The 20,212-nt window shown below is 47.0% G+C and overlaps 1 protein-coding gene across 2 annotated transcripts in view; it reads right to left on the bottom strand.

Annotated features, from left to right (window-relative positions):
* The window catches only part of LOC142580357 (uncharacterized), a 205,679-nt gene that overhangs the window by 131,143 nt on the left and 54,324 nt on the right, over window positions 1-20,212 (bottom strand). For both annotated transcript variants that reach the window (XM_075691144.1, XM_075691145.1), the window contains exon 2: window positions 1,650-1,794. In XM_075691144.1, coding sequence (XP_075547259.1) covers window positions 1,650-1,794 — 145 coding nt within the window. The remainder of the gene's footprint in view (window positions 1-1,649; window positions 1,795-20,212) is intronic.

Below are 20,212 nucleotides of genomic sequence, written 5' to 3'. Positions count from 1 at the left end.
ATAAGGCACGTTGTGCATTCCTTAAAGAGGAAATTGAACCTAAACAGTTTCAGACAGGCCAAATGACCCAGCTGTCTTCATGATTGCAAGCCCTCTGTGTCCAACATGTGCCAGGCACAGTACGGTCCGCTGTTAAAGACCAACTGCATTGAAATTTCACTTTGGCTAAATTTGTTACAAAAGAGTGAGTATAAAGGGTGTTTCAGCGAACTCTTTCAAAAAAATTTTTAAAGACTGCTTGTGGCCGATAGTATAATTATAGGCCGTGAGCTGGTCTACTCGAAGAGGTGGACTACGTGCAAAAAAATTAAAACGCATAATCAATTAATTAACGAAAAATTCCCAGATTAAGTTTTCAACTAATTACTTTAAGGCACATATTACAATTTACAAATTCTAGCCGGGGAGTTCGCCAGGCGGATCCACTTGGAACGAATTTTCAGGGTGACAGCGGTTTCGAGATATTAATTCCCGAACTTTGCGGAGAAGTGGATTGGTGTTCCAGTTGCTTTTGTGCTTCAGTGCATAAAACGATGTTTTGTTAAGAAAGTAAGTGGAACGAGAGAGCATTTTTACCGCAAGTTTCACGGCGCACATCTCGTAAATGGTGTCATCCACACAATTCTTTTCAAGTGGGTATGCCTTGCAGTCTCACCGGCTAGATGTTTGTAAATTGCATTATGTGCCATAAGGTAATTAATTAAAAGCTTATGAATGTTTTGTTAATTAGTCGATTACGAATTTCAATTTTTCGTGCAAGTGATGTCCGCCTCTTTGAGTAGGCCAGCTCATGGACTAGAATTGTGCAATCTGCCACAGTTTATTTTTTTTAAGTGTTCGCTGAAGCGCACTGACATGCTGCTGAAGCAATCTTGGCAAAGCCTCAATTACCATTACTGGCAATTACCAGTAATGGTAATTGTTTAATTTTCTTATTGGTAGCCTCTAAACAGCACCTAAGCAAACGAGCCGTGCACCTGGTAGTTGGCGGCTACATCTTATGCCCCAGCTAACGTTAGCCAAGCTGTTCAACGAAAAAAAAAAAAAATGGGTTTGCAAATCTGACGACCGAACACCTTTAATTCATAAAATCAAATTTTACACCGTGTTTCCTTCATCTTTCTTTTTTAGTTGAACATATTGGCCAATGTTAGCTGGGACACCCTATACATGACGTAAGTCCCAGCACGTTGACTCCGAAATTCTTCAGCGCACCGCGACCTCGCCGTTCAAATATAAATATATACACGTTCAAATATAAAGTGGAATGAGCGGTGCATCACACTGTCGCCAGACACCCAAGTTAGGTCGCAACGTTTGTGATTATGCCTGCTGAGAGCAGCGCTTCGCGTTTTCGGTGGGCTTGTAAGCAACGGGTCATCCTGGTGGCCAGTGAGAGGCACTGGCCGTTGAAAGTCCAAATGATATATCTGGCAGTTATATTGGCAGTGGGAAGTGCGCGGCAAGCTACACCGATTGCGCAGTATAGATGCCTACCACATTGCTAACTCTCTGTAAGTCGCTGTTCTCAGCCTACACGCAACTCTTGGAAGTTGTTCCAGTTCACAGGCGGCGGCAACCTCATTCCGCCTTACAGTTGACCATCACCTTCCGCATGCGCGAGCAGACTGAATGCAAAACTCACGTACATTGAGGACGGGCATGTTGGACAATGCCATGTGGTTGCTGTCGTGTATAATGGTGACGTTGAACCTCGACTTGAAGTTGGGCTCATCGAAGCACGGGAAAGCCCGCCGCGCGTACGTGGGCTGGAACTTGGAGGTTGCCAGAAACCTGCAAGGGCAAACAGAACAGGCAGTTCATTTCTCTAGTCCGTATTTTGCTTTTCGCGGGCGATACATCTCAAGAGTGCACATTATAGCGATTTACGAAAACGAGCGATTCATCGGAAATTACGAACGTCTGCACGCCGCCCTTCTCGCACGCTCAGTTTATTTCCACCAAGAAAACATGCATCACTCGTCAAAGAGAAGGAAGAATTCGCTGAAAAAAAAAACGAAAAACTGACAGCTGTAGGTTGCGGCTGTATAGACCGTTTCATCGGGCGAGGAGGATAGGGCGCACGGAGAGCCTTTCCTCCTCTCTGGCTTGGGCGATCCGACGCGGCGCTGCTTGAAAGTATTGCTGTCGCGTGCTGCGGAACGATTTCGAGATGTTCTAGATGGTACTTTTGAAATTTACGCCATGTCCGTTCATATAAGGTCGTCAGGGAAGCCTTTCGGTGCATCGGTAAGTATAGTAGGCGGAAATATCTCTTGGGGGCGCAAAAATGTGACGCGTTTTATCAGCCGCGGTGTACGCACATTATCAGTCGCGGTGTGTGTATGTGTTGGAACCATTTTGCTTATATCGGTTTTAATTCAACAAAGAAAACCACTGTCTCTGTATTAGCAGCATGAAATGGTAAATCTGCTCAATATCTGATCGCTTGGCGTAGGGAGTAAAACATAAAGCATAAGAGCGCATGCTCGTGCACAGCCCACCTAAGGCAACCACGAAACATCTAAGCGGCAGGCGCTGTCACATATTTGTGATGCACCGGCATCGTTCTCGCGCATTTCAAGTCTAGTAGGCTTCAAATTACCATATATCTACGCTAGCCTTCCTGCATGAGGCCGATGGCGCTGCTCAACACAGCGGTCACTGCGGTTGGTGAACCAGCACGATACATATGTAAGCTGTGCGCTTCGGCATTGGCTTTTTGGCCTGCATACATCCATAATATATGAGAGATCGCATATAAAGAATGCGATGCCTATTTTTGATGACAAAATTTCCGTAATACGTGTGAGTGCGTCGTAGAGAACGGAACGAACACAACCGAAAAAAAAAATACGGTTATCATCCTCTTTCTCGAAAAAGCAAGAGAAAACGGGCTAACGCCGCAATAGGGCCTCGCGTAGTCACGCCGCACAACGTTTATAAATATATAACCTCTGATGCCGTATGCTTGGACCATGCGGTATATAGAACAAAGATATATGTAATCCAGCACCTACCACTACTTAGGACGCTCACACAGTTCGTAAACAGTCCCTTTGCTGGACAAGCGTAATTCAGACTGTAAGGTATGCTGCTATTACTTGCCAAAACTATTTTATTCAGGGACGGAAACCTCATCCATCGAACCAAGTAGTCACGCAATGCAACCTGCAGCGAACAGTTTGAACGCTTGCCAAAGTATAACATCACAGCTCCTATCGTAGCAGAACGGTACCCACGCTCACGCTGTTACGATCGTCGCGTATGTTTCATGGCTCCTAAACTGCTGCTTAGAAACAGAGGATAGTACTGCAATAAGGTCACATTAGTGACTGGAACATTCAGAAATACACAATTGATCTCCGAGGCTGATTGTAGACTCGAATATGTGCGCACACATCACGCTGCGTGTTCCGTCCACCTCAACGCCAGCAGAAATTCCGGCCATGACGCCTTAAACCACTTCAGCACGTCTCACAGAACCGTTTACCACGTAGAAGACGCACGTCATACTAAACAGACCGCACGACCGCGAAAACAAACGCCAGAAACTACCGCGGAGCGTATACCTGCCATGCAAAAGACCGTTTTCACCCAAGCCAGTATGGCGCTGCTCATAGGCGGCGCCACTGCGTTCACAATATGGCGGCGCCTACGAAAAAAACGGTCTATAATTGACAGCTGTAGGTCTTGCGGGTGTGCGAACGTTACTAACCCCCCTTCATTTTGTGATATTCAGACATGCAGGTTTGACTTCAACTCTGCCGAGGCGGATAAGCGTTTGAGAAGCAGCCCCCCATCAAGTGCATTGCTTGCAAAAAAAAAAAAAAAATAATGCTGCATTCGAATTAATATATTATGTTACATAAACGAGAGGTTAGTAAAAAAATCGAAATTGCGTGCTTGAAATCAATGTTAACTGTTACGTACCATGCCTGAGTTACATAGAAAAGGATTCAGCACGGACACAGGCAAAGGCGAGTGAAATGTGTTTAACCAAAAGCCCTAAATCAGTTCACAAATCGCAGCTGCAGTATTCTTCGTTCGTACGTAACGCCCTTTCTTTACTCGCCGTGACACCCATTTGTGCAGGTGGCACGCAGCAAAGAGCTGAGGTCAGAAGACTGTCGACACAATCTGAGAAACAATATTTTAGGAGAAAATAAAATCCCCGACAAGAAAAATAAAAGTTGTTACTGATGTGACCCGTGACTCAGTTCAGCAGCTACCACGTGGACGCTTCGTCGTGCGCTTTGGTTTGTCTGAACTGAATCACATCGTCCGAAGTTCCTGATGGCTTCACAACGCGGAATGTTTATGAATACAGTGGGAACGGAACTCAAGAACGAAGAAATAAGAAAACAGAGAAGCGGCAAAAACGTGGCGCGATTTGTGCTGTTGCCTTCCGCATTTTCCCGTTGCCTTGGTAGTTTGCCGTCACTGCCAGCGTTCCCGCGCAAACGCTAACGAGCGGCCAAAGGCGGCGTGGAAGCTTTGCAGTGAGGCCGGTTTCACGTCCGCGGGCGTCATTGTCAGCGTGACGCGAGGACGGAGGTCCGGGGGAGCGGCAAATAAGCCAAATGGGTCAGCAGCTTTCGGACAGAGCGCATAGTCGTCCGGTGCTTTTTTTTCTCCTCTGCCGTTCAGTGAGGAGGGCGGGCCACAGGGGCAGCCATTTCTCACGCATATGTATGAGGCCGAGGGAACGAGCAGGCCGGCTCTCACGCGCTGTTCAGGACAGTCGCGAGGCGAACCGTTAGGCAAGCTTATCCGCACAACCGGATACGTCATTCGCCAAATCATTCATCAACTCGAGTATTTTCCATGTATACCACGTGCATGCGTAACTCAAGCTTGGTGCCTCCGAGTGCGGCTTCAGCTCCGCATTATTAATAGACGAGAGCCAGCAACTGTTCCGGAAGCATCCCATCTCTCCATCGGCAAGAAACGAGAAGCGGATTGTGTTTCCCGCGGGTATTCAGCCGAAAATGCATTGTGAAAAGCTGAAGTAGCTGAACGCACACCTGTGTTGCCTTCGTTGTTCTCGCCAGTACAAGGATGGCATTTAGGCAAACAGAAACCGGGCTCGTATTCATGAAAAAAGCTATTACACTACAATTTTTCGCAAGAGCAAGTACCAACCTACCATGATGCTGGACATATTATTAGCGAATTCGGCAAGCCAATGGCCCAGAACACTTACGAATGAAAAGCTTTGTGAATTCGGCCCCAGAAATATGCATCTATATGGAAACGATTGCAAACGAAGAGCCAGAAAATAAGATTATAGTGTCCTGAAACAACTAATCTAACTTATTTGAGAGATTAGCCCCTACCTATTCTGTCGAACAGCGCACCTCCCAGAACATTATAAAAAAAAAAGAAATAACTGAAGAAAAGCGTAGTGCTTACTCAGGGCGTGCATTCACAAAAATTCGTTTTGCGTAAATACAATCTGCCATCTTGAATGTTCATTGAATGCTGGAAAAATTATTTGTAAGGGTTGGGGGGGAGCGTTGTTGTTTCTGATGCTGCTGTTATGCTTTTATGCCATGGCTAGCTTATGCCCTCACTGGTGAATTAACCGAGAAAAGGGCCAAGAATGATGCACAGTTAAAAGCAATACGTTTATTTGTGCCTGATCCTCCTGCCTCCCCCTGCACCCCTAAGCCACCGCACACTTCTCCACACACACACACACACACACACACACACACACACACACACACACACACACACACACACACACACACACACACACACACACACACACACACACACACACACACACACACACACACACACACACACACACACACACACACACACACACACACACACACACACACACACACACATAACTTATCGCATACCGTGCCTTCCAGCGCCAACCGACCAAGAGTTGACGCAGCACGTATTCCGTATCGGCTACGCAGGAGACCGCGTCAGAGAAATCGGAAGCGGCGGAATCTAGAGACAATTTTAGATCTCCGTGCTGGTGTCACGATCGGATTTCGTTAGTGTGCCGCGAAGTAAAGGCCAATTTTAGAGCTTCGCTGCCGGTGCTGACCCCTCTGGCAGAAATGTGAAGGTACTGACGGCGCTTCACTTGAAGTGCTTGGGCAGGTCCTTCGCCCGACCATACTTCGTGGCGCGAGAACTACGGGATCCTTGCCACCAAACACTGCTAGATATTTACAGCGGAGCAAGACCGCTGGACCGTGGCTAAACACGAATTGCACACCTTTCCTATCTTTTCCGTATTTAGATATACCGGGTGTCCCACGTAACTTGAGCCAAACGTTAAAGATATGCAGATGCCACGTAGCTGGACAGAACCCAGGTAATGTGTTGCATTCCGCCGAATTACATGATCAGTCTTAATCAATTAATAAGCTTCTCAAATATTCTAATTAGATGAAAAGTGTCAATGAGAAAATTGTTGAGCCACATGAAAAATTCCCGATACAGCTTTCTGTGGCTCAATACGTACTGCATAAATGTGTTTTTTCAAGCATGAAAGGAGCCCGCGAATGCACCAAAATACTGCCGCGCGACTGGCCGTTCGAGGTAGCGTATATTCGTGGGCTTGTTTCGTGCTTAAAAAAAAAAAACACTTTTATGTAGCCCGTATCGAGCTACAGAAAGCTGTATCGGGAGTTTGCCATGTTGCTCTACAATTTTCTCATTGACACTTTTCATATAATTACAATATTTGAGAAGTTGATTAATTAATTAAGTCTAATTCTGTAATTACGCGGAATGCAAAAAAATTAGCTGAGTATCTCCAAGCCACGGCAAACAACATTACCTTGGTTCTGCTCAGCTACGTGACCTTTTGCATATTTTTAATGTTTAGCTCAAGTTACGTGACACACCCTATATGTCTATGTGCTTTGCTGGCACGGATGCTACGGGCCCGTTGAGTTTGTCGGCGAAAAGCTCGTCGAAATGCGCGCATATTTCGTTATAAATAATTTCCACTCTTACGGAAGGGAGCGCATCGATCGAAATGGTATAAATAAGTGACAATTAACCAGACTACCACGTGTTAACGATATAAACGTAAATCATATACTCATAAAAATGGTATTACGACTATTTCCCATCGCCAAGTCTGCGCGCTTTGGCAAAATAAGTAGGGCTGACAAAGGTTGTTCACTAAAGCGCGTGGAGGGGCCGTCCTCTACACGTGGAGCGTCGCTCTCTGTGAAAATTATCTGCGATATCAACGAGCTGATGCGCACGTTGCTGCGACATGATCACAACATCAATGACTTTCGCAGTGAGTGACGATCCATTTCCTCCGTGTAAGCTCACATGAGCGACTGTTTTCTGTTAAGACTTACGCATTCTCGCCAGTCATAAGGTTGAGGTCATCTGCCATTATTCCGGTTCGTTATCCACGGTCTGTTCGCCAGCTGTCATTTGTTATACGTCTTGATATGATGCAGCACGAGTCCTTACATGAGCAGTAAACAAGATCTGACTATCATTGGCTTCGAGTTACGCTGTCACAGAGTCCAAACTCCGAGCGCCACAGCATGAGCGCATAGACGCGACGATATCGTAGTTGGCTGTGGACACCGGCTGTGTCCTCGCTATGTTCAGCTGAATCTGAGCAGCCAAGCGCTCGTTCATCTTCGCAGCGCGTTTTCGAAACATGTAAACGATACTGGCACAAAAACATTGCCAGACTTCTTGAAGACAGAAAAAGAGACAGAAATTGGAACAATTAATGTTTTGCATAAGTGTTCATCATTCCCAGGCAAAGAAACTAATAAATTTCGCTTACCGTGAACGCAAGCTCGGGATGAAAAGTGAGTGTGTTTGCTGCAAGCAACCACTCTATACATTGTACTTTACGTGCCTAAATTGAGTGGAGCATGCTCTAGTCAACTCTACATTCTTTCCAACATGCTTGAAGCTTATAGTTTTTGATGATCCAGCAGACGTGTATGGCCTAACATATCAGTCGCTCCGCAGGAAGCCGCATGTAACTTATATAGCATAGAAGCCGTATTATTGACTTCATGGTTTGTTGCATATAAAGCGCTAAAGAGCACAAAATGAGCGCTGTTCTCTAATCAGAATGCATCCCACGCGACGGGTGCATTCGAGACTTATTCGGGACCATAAAGCCTGATATCGGGGTCCCTTAACGATCCAGTGACGTGGGAGAGCTTAGATCGTCGTCCTTCGGACACCTTTCGCCCCCTCCGCGGCCCCCAAGAAGAAATATCAGAAAAAATAAATAAACATCTTGCTAAAGGATGAGCCTCCCCTGTTAGCCTAGCTATATCGACGGGCGGACGCACGCATACAGAAAAAAAGAAAAAAAAAGAAAAGAAAGAAGATCACTCCTGTGCACCCGCGGTCACATGTACACACGGTTCGTACGAGCTCGCGTGACCATTGCTAAACATGACAATTCCCCCAAGCAGTCACGTCCCTTCGACGATTCAGAATGCCACGCAGGTTCCATTCCGCGTACCGCGCTCAGAGACGCGCTGAACGTGTCTCGGGTGGAAAATGCTTTCGAACAACATCGCAGGCCTTACGGCGGCGCGGACTGCTACAGCGTTCAGTGCGCCACGCATTCGACGCCGCTGCTCGCACGCATACCGCTTGGCCTCAGTGCCGACGCTCATTAGGAAACCGGCATTCGACGTGCGAGGCAGAAATAAAAGCGCGACTTAAGGACGCACAAGGCCGCCCGATACGAAGGGTACTTCATTGACACAACGAACAGCCACAGCCTCAGCTTATTTGTATACGCTGCTCGCCTTTGCCGAGAGAGGGCGTCGCTTTTTTGCAGCGATAGCGCGACGCGCCTTTTTGTGGGTTCTGCGCTGTCGTTGTTCAATGGTTAACATAGAGTGGACAGAAAAAGCTCCGCCGTGTTGCTAACCGTACCGGAAGAACAGAAAATAAAAGAAGAAGAAGAAGAGGAAGAAGAAGGAGAAAGCAAGCCTTTGCCGTGTTTGCAGATTAAGCCAGCCATAGAGTTCCTTTCGCATTGATGTAGCTTCTGTTGCTGGACTAGGCTCCCCTCGCGACGCACGGACAGGATAAGTGCATGGCGGTCTTAGGCTCTTTAAGAAAATCGCGGAGAAGTCCCTGACTTATACACGATGCTCTGAATGCGTAATTGCAATCTGGTAATTTGGGAGCCATGTACGAGGGTCACTTTGCTAAATTATACTCAGCCATTAGGCTGTCATTATACCTTTCATCCGGTGCTTCTTCCCACCGACAGTCATTTGGTGTGCAAGCTTGCTTTCTGTTTTTTTTTTTTTTTTTGCCCATTCTAAATAGTTCAGTTATGAATGGCACGCAGTTGTGGGCATAATGAGCAGATTAATGACTCAGACATCTAGTCATATAAGTAAAGCATAATTTACTGCTCGCTAGTGCTTGTTTCCTTGTCACATGTTGAGTCATCATAGTCAGTATGAAGGTATTTTCATCTTTTTCTTCTTTGGGACGCGATGTAAAATCAAGAAATGACCACGGTGAATTTCGCAGCATATTGAAGTAACGGTCTGGAATTTTCCTGTTAAGAAAACAAGACTCCCGTTTAACAAACTTCCGTCCTCCAAATAAATAGAAGGTATTATTAGTTCCTAAGATACCAGCCGCGGGGTGGCTCAGTGGATATATATTTCTTGAAGCGCAGAACGAAGGTGCGGGTTCGATTTCCGACCTCGAGGAGTGTTTAGTGCCGGACTATTTAGTTCAGGGTCAGGCGTGGATCAGATCTGGGGAGGTATTCTGCAAGTGTCCACCTAGTGGAGATGTCCATTTCGTCTGCTGTTGAATTTCTGATTGGCTGGACGGAGGTGCGCGTCAGTAGGAGCCACGCGCCCCCAGCCAATCAGCACTTCAGCAGCAGACTGAAATGGGCATGTGCACTAGGTGGACACTTGCAGCATACAACCCCCGCCTCCCCTCTCCGGTGTCGTAGTCCCCGAAGATAGCATACTATCGGGTTCCCCTATAAGCGTGACGACTCAAGAGAGCATCGTTTGCTATGGAACAATAAGGCCGTTCGTATAAACGGTGACTCCGAAAACTTCTAAAGCAATACTTTGGTTCATTATACAGTTTCTCCTTCTCGATTTAGAAACGATTTGTAACGGTGCGAACACGTGCGTTAGACGCTATTACATGTCGGTTTCAAAAAAGAGCATTTATTGGGGCAAGCTTTTACCATTTTACGTGTGTGTTTGTGCGTGTGCGCGCGCGTATGTGTGTGAAGTTTACTTACCGTAGTATTTTCCGCAAAAAAAGAAAGAGAACTATATAGCAATATCTGCTGTATTGCTTTAACAGTTAAAAAATAAATGCAAAATACCTGAGTTCGTCAAGAGTTTCAACCAGAATTCCAGCGGATTATCAACTCAAACAAGAAAAAAAGAAGAAGAAAAAAATGAGTACCGGATGTTTGCACCATGAATCACGAAGTTATATACATCACCTGAAAGCGAGGAATTAATATACTGTTAGTAATATAGATGGAAAGCCATATCGTATTATTCACGACATGGTTTATGCACCATCGGCACAACAGTCGTCTCAGTCGATTAGTTGAAGCTGCATACACAAGCGCGAATTCAAAGAACAAATTCAGTAATAGCGCTCGTACATGAAAGCTCTTGCTATGCTCAATTAAGCTAATAAATAAAGGTGGCAGGGGAGAATGCCGAGGAAGTGAGAACAATATATGGTAACAAAAGGCGCGTGCTGAAGTCGGCATTCCTCGCCACGGCAAAGGAGTTGTCATCACAAAATTCGGAAACAAGAAAACGCCTGGGCCGGCAGTGACACGAGGCTCCTTTTGTTGCAATCAACAGACAAGTAAGCGCCCGTGCCTGGCGAGGTCGTTCTGACGCCTTTTTCGCCGAACACACGTCAATTACAGCTGCAGCGATAGCTTTTCAGTGTTACGCTATACACCCAGCCCACAATGGTGTATTCCATTCTGGAGACAAGACTACTCGATCGCAGCACTCGTTTTGTAATAACACAACGAGTTGCCATTCTTGTCACACAGTACGAGCGGAGCGTTTAAGACACGCATATTTACTTCGCATCTCGTTGTGATTACATAAAACTATCGCTCTCTTCACGGTGCGATTCGAGCATTGTTTCGGGCGCGCAGGAAGGAGCTTGTCCTTGGACAGCGAATCAGACAGAATGGCGGAAGAGCCGAGGTGAAAGCACGGAAAGCGTTGGAGGGTCGGTAAACACAGCGGAGGAAACGTGCAGACAAAACGACGTTAACGATGTTGTCAGGAACAGGTGGCTCCAAGTGGGAGAAATCGGCGCGAAACAAATCTCTTCCAGGATGTTGTGACCTTCCCTCGATGCCTCGACGACGGTTACGGCCATCGATTTTGGACGACGAGCGCAGAAACGGACGAGGAGTATCGGACCCATGCGTTCCGGAAAACGGCTTCATGCTTTTAACTATTTCTATTTTCAACATTGACTACGGAATAAGTTATACAGTGGGTGCCCGATCGTGCAGTCGCGGTAAACAAGATCGTAGAGTCGTAGAAGATTTTATGTTTCGTAGGGCTTTCGTATTTCCCGCTAGTTTTGCCACATAAACAGCGCCGTCTTAGAGGACCAAGAGTCTCCAAGAAATTACTGCTTCTCCTGTAAGGTGAACAAAACAGGCTCCCCACGACAGCCACTTTGCAATAAAGATGCCTCAGCGAACTGTTTCATTGCTGATTTCTTGGGGAGATTACAGTCACTTCGCGGTCGAGCTGCACGCATATACGTTTCAGATGGGCCAAAAAACACGCCCTGGCTTGATAAGGTGCATGCGTAACCGTATAAACCTATGGTTATTTCACCGATGTTTGAAGTAAAGTCGATGGTTCTCGATTATCAGCAAAGATGTTTGTCCAAACGGCGAAGCCGCTGCATGTCATGCACAGTCCTATACTAAAATTTAAATACATTCTAGGGTTTTGCGCGTCAAAACCGCGATATGATTATGAGGCACGCCGTAGAGGGCGACTCCGAATTAATCTTGACCATCTGGGGTTCTTTAAAGTGCTCCCAACGCAAGGTAAACGGGCGTTCTTGCATTTCGTCCCCAGCAGTCCTATGCTGCGAAGCTATTTAAAATTTTCTTCGGCTCTTCCCCGGGGTTTGGCGTTCGTCGTCTTTTCCTCGCCGGATATATTTGTGGATATATTTAGACAGGTCGGGCCACTGTGCATTTACCGACCGCTATATTGCAGTGTAGCCTACTTGAGCCACTGTGTCCGGAAGACAACTTGACGCTGTCTGCTGTCTGGCCTTAGTAGACAATTTGGGTCACAGGGCATAACGCCATTGGGTATACGTGCCCATTCTCGGCCAATACCATAGAAGGATGTGCCAGTGTGACACAATGGGTACAGAAGCCTTAAATGCAGCCAGATACGTGTCGCATACTTCTCTGTGCCCTCCATACACCACTCATCAACATCTTTCCCCTCAGCAAGCATGTCATGCGTCGTCCTCGTGACTGTTAACAGCTGTACATGCGACGAGGCTGCTCTCGTGTCATCCGCTTCTGCTGCTACTTTGAAAACTCAAACAAGTTTCGCGTTTATTTAAATTCCAACATCGCGTTGGACATGCGAGGCTTTCTGCAGTCTTGCGTGCTGAGTAAACGAGAGTTGCACTGCAGCACTGCGACCTACCAGCGTTCGCATCGAGGTACGCACGGGGAAACATGTTTGAGCAAAACGGTTTATTTTTATTTTTTGATCTTCTGTGACACCTTTTCTGTTTTCACCCTGCAGCTAGAAAAACCATATTAGCGCCCGCTGCAGTTTTACTGAACTCCGGATGGGTCAACACTATACATGCGAGCGGCACAGACGTACAGACATATTTGTTAATGAAAACGTCAACGAGTATATGTCCCGTCTTTGCAAACTTTATGGCATAAGTGGCGCTACCACTAACCTACCCTTGAAAGGCAAAAGCTTGCGCTCAGAGAATCTTGCGTAGAGTGTAGTTTTGAGCGAACGCATGCCGAAAAGCTGGGTATTGCGTTGATAAGACCATTCATTACAACCCAGGGGTGCTATAACGTAAAACTATTCCAAACTTTTCTATTCCAATTCTGCTATAAGCCCTCCACCATTGGTCAAAAACTTTTTCGACCACGCCCACTTCACCTGTCTGTCACGCGACGTCACGAAAACCGCGATACCTCGCCATCTGATATGATGTGTACACACTGATTATGCATGATTTGACAGAAAAAAGAAAAACAGTTATTTCTGATTCGACGCCTTTTCGCCATTAGCCGTCGGCTATTGGTAAAAAGTTTTCGGGCTGCACCCACTTCACCTGCCTGTCACGTGACGTCGCAAAACCGCACAAACTCACCGCGTCAGAGTGACGTGTACGCGATAAAGATGCATTAATATGCCGAACAAAAGTGAATTTTCTTCGGAATAGCCGCAGGCTGCCCCGTTCCGAAAGGAATAAAAGATGGCTGCCGCCGATCTGGCTACTCGCACCTGCCGGAGAGCATGGGTGTATTTGCGTATAATAAAACTTCTTGCGTGGCCGTGTAACGTTTTCGAGCCCTTTAGGCACGTTTACCACCTCATTCTGCCAACTATTCTTTGCTGAGGGTCAGTTTTAGCGTCATTCTTAAGCTTCCGTTGCATGCCGCCGTGATTTTCAACCAGCCGCCACAAGCTAAGTAGGGGAAAGCCGACCAATCGCACACGCCGGCACCACCCTCTTCATCCGGTTATCGATTTTCAGTGCACTGGCTCTGCGCCAGTGAATCCCTCTCCACTTGAGCGTTCTCCTCGCCTCGTGTCAGCCAATTAGATACGACAAGCCACTCAGTGTAGGCAACGTTATTCGTTTTTCAAGCAAACAAAAGTGACCTCCTATGAGCGAGGAGAGCGTTTGATTGGTCTGTTCAGACAACCCTGCGGGTGACCGCCCGGTGCTTGCGTCGGCGGTTACGCAAATTTGACGTCAGGAGATTGGAATAGAAACATATTGGAATAGTTTTACGTTATAGGGCCCCAGGAGTGTCTCAGTCTAAGTAAAATTGCTTGCCGAGCTCTCCCTTTACCACACTCTCCTCTCTCCCTTCCACGCACAGAAGAATGGCGGCGGAATAATTGACAGAATCAGTCGCAATATCGATACTACGCCTCGCATAGGACTAGCGTACATACGCCGGCTACACTGCTCACAAAGAGATCCTGCAATTTGTTTCAGCTGAACGAGTTGAACAAAAGTAGCTCGCGCTTCAGCAGCCGGATGCATGCATTCCAAGTTACGTGCATCTCTGCTCTTTCGCGAAGGTGCCCGGATTCGAAAGCACAGCTACTTGCATTCGTGGCCTTACGTTCGCCCATCGCCACGCAAGGGAGCGGCACACGCGTCATGCATTATTGCGAGCACCCCCATAAAAACAAAATGCAGCAGTGCCTCACGTTTAGTCTTCCAGTAACATGAAACTGCGCCGCCGCGTCTTTAAATGTACGGCGTGATCGTTGTGCCGCAGCAGCTGCACAATCGCAAGACGGCCGCGCTATCGGAAGCCGGTGCGAGACCGTGCGTAGTATAGGCGTCCGCCGCGGCGCGCGCGATGTAGGGCGGCCCGAGACGGCGTCGTCGAGTGCGCTCGGCTGGCCCCAGTTCGTTGGCCCACTTCGACCGGTCTCTGCACGAGCCGATTTGCAAATTGCGGTATCGCTTCGGGAATCACGACGTGGCGGCGCAATGGCGAAGCGTGTCAGCGTGGGAGCTGGGTGTCTCTCTCGCCTTCTCCAGCTCGAACGTGTTTGACGCCTATTGTCGCAGCGCAGCCTGCATTGACACATCAACCTTTTCTGGAAGCGCCAAAGCGCGGCAGAAGATAGGTCGCACGCACGCACGCACACAGGTTTATATATTTATTCATTTACTTATTTATTTATTTAGTTAGTTATTTAGTTATTTATACATCCCAGGTTCCAATCGGAACATTGAGTGATGGAGAGGAAGTACAATAAAGTTACACGAGGCATAAACAGTAGCAGAGGAACGTTATTAATGACTATAAAGATTCTATACATTACTGAACGCACAACTTTACACGAAGTGAGAGTACAAATTCTCGCTGATTGTTTCACGGTTAGTGGGGAAACAAAGCTGTCAGGAAGATCACTCCAGAGTGCAATGGCTTGTGGCAACGCTGAGGAATTAAAAGCTTTGTTTCTACCAAATATTCGCATGAGGCTCAGATGATCATCAACACGCCTAGAAGTACGTAGTGGGGTTACAAGAAGCAATTGCCATTGTGCTGTGCCGTGAATGTATTTGTGTATCATACATAACAGAGCGATTGTTCTACGGGTGCGTAATTTTTGGAGGGATACGTCCACTTTCATTCGAGAGACACTGGAATGCCGGTCGTAGTTCGATGAAATGAATCTCGCGGCTCTGATTTTTTACTGCTTCTAACACTGAAATTAGGTAATTTTGATGAAGTGACCAGACTGACGAGGCGAATTGAAGCTGCGCACGAACGCCCCCGCTGCACGAGGTGCAGTGGTGGCGTAGAGGTAGAACACCCGCCTCGCGTGCAAGAGGTCCGTGGTTCGAATCCCGGTGCCGGCAATTTTCGACCGAATTAAAAAAAATCCGCTTGTTGATAAAATTGCATAAACAGGCCTGGAGTGTGACCTGATCCCGGTGACCAGAACCGGTAACGCACTCCCTTACCAGAGCAGGATTGGCCACCTTGATGCAGTACTTGGCCACAACCTCCTATATGAACACAACAATCAAACCCCGGCCCCTCACTCCCCAGCAGCTGCGAAACAACTGACCACGGCGGCGGTCAGACCTGCGACGCAGCAGAGGGTGCCAAGAATCCCTGGCTCCTAGGGTGCCTCGATGCGCGCCCCCTCTCGGAGGGTGGAGTCATTCTGTGAAGGGGTCAGTGCCGCCTTCCGAACGCCGGCCGCCATTGCGCTCCCCACATTTCGTTACGGTCGGTCGAGAGAGGCACGTGCACGGCGTTTTCTGGTCCGAAATTCCCGGGTGTTGCGTGCTCCAGTGCACAAACCACTCACGGAATGACTGGATGTTCCGATTTCCTAAAGAATTGAAAAGACGACTCCTCTGGCTGGTTAAGGTCAAGCGCGACAAGTGGCAACCCCATCAAATCCTGATGAAATTACTCATGCCCAATGCACAACTACGTGGCTTCTATACATAGCAGCAGCCACCAATTAATTGTCACTCAATCAGTCATGATGACATGACATGCTTGTCATGACCATATATGCGTCATGCGTGGTCATAGGTTTCATCGCCCCCACATATGGACCGGTCGTGTGCGTGCAGCGTAAGTTATGCCATTTCTGCATTCGTAGTTATTCGTTCAGTTCTGTGCTTTTTCCCGTAGCGTGTTCGTCTTGTATTCTTGATACCTGGCACATATGCATGCGTGTGTAACTCGTTTATTTTTTAATCGCTTGTTGCACACCGGCTGCAAGAGCGTCAAGATGTACAGTACGCGTACGTTGTGCGCTCTTTGTGACCGGCGCCTCGCACAATTTGATTTTGTACTTAGCTGGAAGAGCATACGCATGGCGCAGTAGAAGGTAAGGTGAGCATTAAGCTTGCCTTTCATGTAATGACATACGGATCGTGTTGACGTGTTTTCCCGGCGTTATCTTGTGCCGCTGTCCAACTCGGGCGGTACTTGGTGTCCGTGCGTGTGTGTGTTCATGCGTGTGTGTGTTCATGCGTGTGTGTGTTCATGCGTGTGTTTGTTTGTGGGGGGGGATGAAACCTATGACCACGCATGACGCATGTATAGTCATGACAAGCGTGTCATGTCACGACTCATAATGACTGATTTAATGACAATTGGTGGTGACTGCTATGTATAGAAGCCACGTAGTCGTGCATTGGGCATGAGTAATGTGATGATGCATTGTCTGTGTGTTCGCTATTTTTCCCCACCTATATGATCGGCGAATTATTTGAATATCGGATAAGAGATGATTGATGAGGATTTCAAGGCTACGTGTCCGTTTAACGACAGAAATTTATTTTGGGCGGTGACAGAATTAGACGAAAAAGAGAGTTGTTGTGGTGCTGTGTACTAGTTCGGTATCGGTGCATGTTAATAAAACCTCAGGTGGTCGAAATTTCCGATGCCCTCTACTACGGATCCATCACACCCGATGCTATACGATATCCCAAAGAAAGGCCATGGATGTGATATTGGTTGAAATATGCGACGTTAAAAATTCGCAAATGTCAGCACAGGTAACACAGACACAAACAGGTAAGACAGACAGGTAACGCAGACACAAATGAAAAGCTGTCACATTCACTGCCATTTCCGTGACCCCGAAACAACCATTCAACATTGGTAGAACATCACTTACACACGGCCTCGTTTCAACCGCAGAGTGGTTATTTGACTGTTACGATCATTGCTTTCTACTCAGCGTTGCAGCATTCAGCCCGTAAATGTGCTGATGACTGATTCGAAAACAAGATATGAAGGTAGGGTGTGCGATGACAATTATTCTTTTGTCCCGTGGCGGCACGCGGTTTGTTAAACAAATTCGGGTTTCAGCTGGCAGCCAAATGGTCTTTACGCTTTGGTTAAAGGCACGAAACTCACACACAGACACAGCGAAAGACGGCGGGACTCGTGCCTGCGTATGTTTCGTGCCTTTAACCAAGGTGAACAGTCACCAGCTAGCCCAACAAGACGTTCTTTTAAGGTCTGCGCGGCTGGCGTGGACAGCAGTTTTCTGCTGCCAGCAAGTCCAGTTGGAAGTCCCGCTTTAAAAATAAAAATGACAGAATATTAAATTAATACTTTCACAATGCTGATGCGAAAATTTCTTGTTCTCGACATATCATTAAAGCAGCACACGCTATCAAAGCGAACTGTATATGCAGCTGCGCGACGCCCGTTGACTGCCTACGGAGCGGGAATCATAATGGCGGACGCCGTAGCAGACGACGCGGTTGTCTTCACCCTGCACGGCGGCGGAGGGGAGCACGCGCATCGAGGCACCGTACTGGCTCCGGACAGGCCGCCATTTGAATATGAACCTGGCAACGTTTAACGCTAGAACGTTATCTAGTGAGGCGAGTCTAGCAGTGCTATTGGAGGAATTAGAGGGCAGTAAATGGGATATAATAGGGCTCAGTGAAGTTAGGAGGCCAAAAGAAGCATATACAGTGCTAAAAAGCGGGCATGTCCTGTGCTACCGGGTCTTAGCGGAGAGACGAGAACTAGGAGTCGGATTCCTGATTAATAAGAATATAGCTGGTAACGTACAGGAATTCTATAGCATTAACGAGAGGGTGGCAGGTCTTGTTGTGAAACTTAATAAGAGGTACAAATTGAAGGTTGTACAGGTCTACGCCCCTACATCCAGTCATGATGAACAGGAAGTCGAAAGCTTCTATGAAGACGTGGAATCGGCGACGGGTAGAGTGAAAACAAAATACACTATTCTAATGGGCGACTTTAATGCCAAGGTAGGCAAGAAGCAGGCTGGAGACAAGGCAGCGGGGGAATATGGCATAGGCACTAGGAATAGCAGGGGAGAGTTATTAGTAGAGTTTGCGGAACAGAATAATATGCGGATAATGCATACCTTCTTCCGCAAGCGGGATAGCCGAAAGTGGATGTGGAGGAGCCCGAACGGCGGGACTAGAAATGAAATAGACTTCATACTCTGCGCTAACCCTAGCATCATACAAGATGTGGACGTGCTCAGCAAGGTGCGTTGCAGTGACCATAGGATGGCAAGAACTCGAATTAGCCTAGACCTGAGGAGGGAACGGAATAAACTGGTACATAAGAAGCCGATCAATGAGTTAGCGGTAAGAGGGAAAATAGAGGAATTCCCGATCAAGCTACAGAACAGATATTCGGCTTCAACTCAGGAAGAGGACATTGGTATTGAAACAATGAACGACAATCTTATAGGCATCATTAAGGAGTGTGCAATAGAAGTCGGTGGTAACTCCGTTAGATAGGATACCAGTACGCTATCGCAGGAGACGAAAGATCTGATCAAGAAACGCCAATGTATGAAAGCCTCTAACCCTACAGCTAGAATAGAAGTGGCAGAACTTTCCAAGTTAATCAACAAGCGTAAGACAGCTGACATAAGGAAGTATAATATAGATAGAACTGAACGTGCTCTCAGGAACGGAGGAAGCCTAAAAGCAGTGAAGAAGAAACAAGAATTGGCACGAATCAGATGTATGCGTTAAGAGACAAAGCCGGCAATATCATTACTAATATGGATGAGATAGTTCAAGTGGCTGAGGAGTTCTATAGAGATATATACAGTACCAGTGGCACCCACGACGATAATGGAAGAGAGAATAGTCTAGAGGAATTCGAAATCCCACAGGTAACGCCGGAAGAAGTAAAGGAAGCCTTGGGAGCTATGCAAAGGGGGAAGGCAGCTGGGGAGGATCAGATAACTGGTAACAGCACATTTGTTGAAGGATGGTGGGCAGATTGTTCTAGAGAAACTGGCCACCCTGTATACGCAATGCCTCATGACTTCGAGCGTACCGGAATCTTGGAAGAACGCTAACATAATCCTAATCCATAAGAAAGGGGACGCCAAAGACTTGAAAAATTATAGACCAATCAGCTTACTGTCCGTTGCCTACAAAGTATTTACTAAGGTAATTGCAAATAGAATCGGGAACACCTTATACTTCCGTCAACCAAAGGACCAGGCAGGATTCCGTAAAGGCTACTCAACAATAGACCATATTCACACTATCAATCAGGTGATAGAAAAATGTGCGGAATATAACCAACCTTTATATATAGCTTTTATTGATTACGAGAAAGCGTTTGATTCAGTCGAAACCTCAGCAGTCATGGAGGCATTGCGGAATCAGGGTGTAGACGAGCCGTATGTAAAAAATACTGAAAGATATTTGTAGCGGCTCCACAGCCACCGTAGTCCTCCATAAAGAAAGCAACAAAATCCCAATAAAGAAAGGCGTCAGGCAGGGAGATACGATCTCTCCAATGCTATTCACAGCGTGTTTACAGCAGGTATTCAGAGACCTGCATTGGGAAGAATTGGGGATAAGAGTTAATGGAGGATACCTTAGTAACTTGCGATTCGCTGATGATATTGCCTTGCTTAGTAACTCAGGGGAC

Source organism: Dermacentor variabilis, chromosome 1, assembly GCF_050947875.1.
Source record: "Dermacentor variabilis isolate Ectoservices chromosome 1, ASM5094787v1, whole genome shotgun sequence".
In the NCBI taxonomy this organism is placed as follows: domain Eukaryota; kingdom Metazoa; phylum Arthropoda; class Arachnida; order Ixodida; family Ixodidae; genus Dermacentor; species Dermacentor variabilis.
Note: the sequence above shows the minus strand (reverse complement) of the source record. Positions and strands in the feature narration are given on the sequence as shown.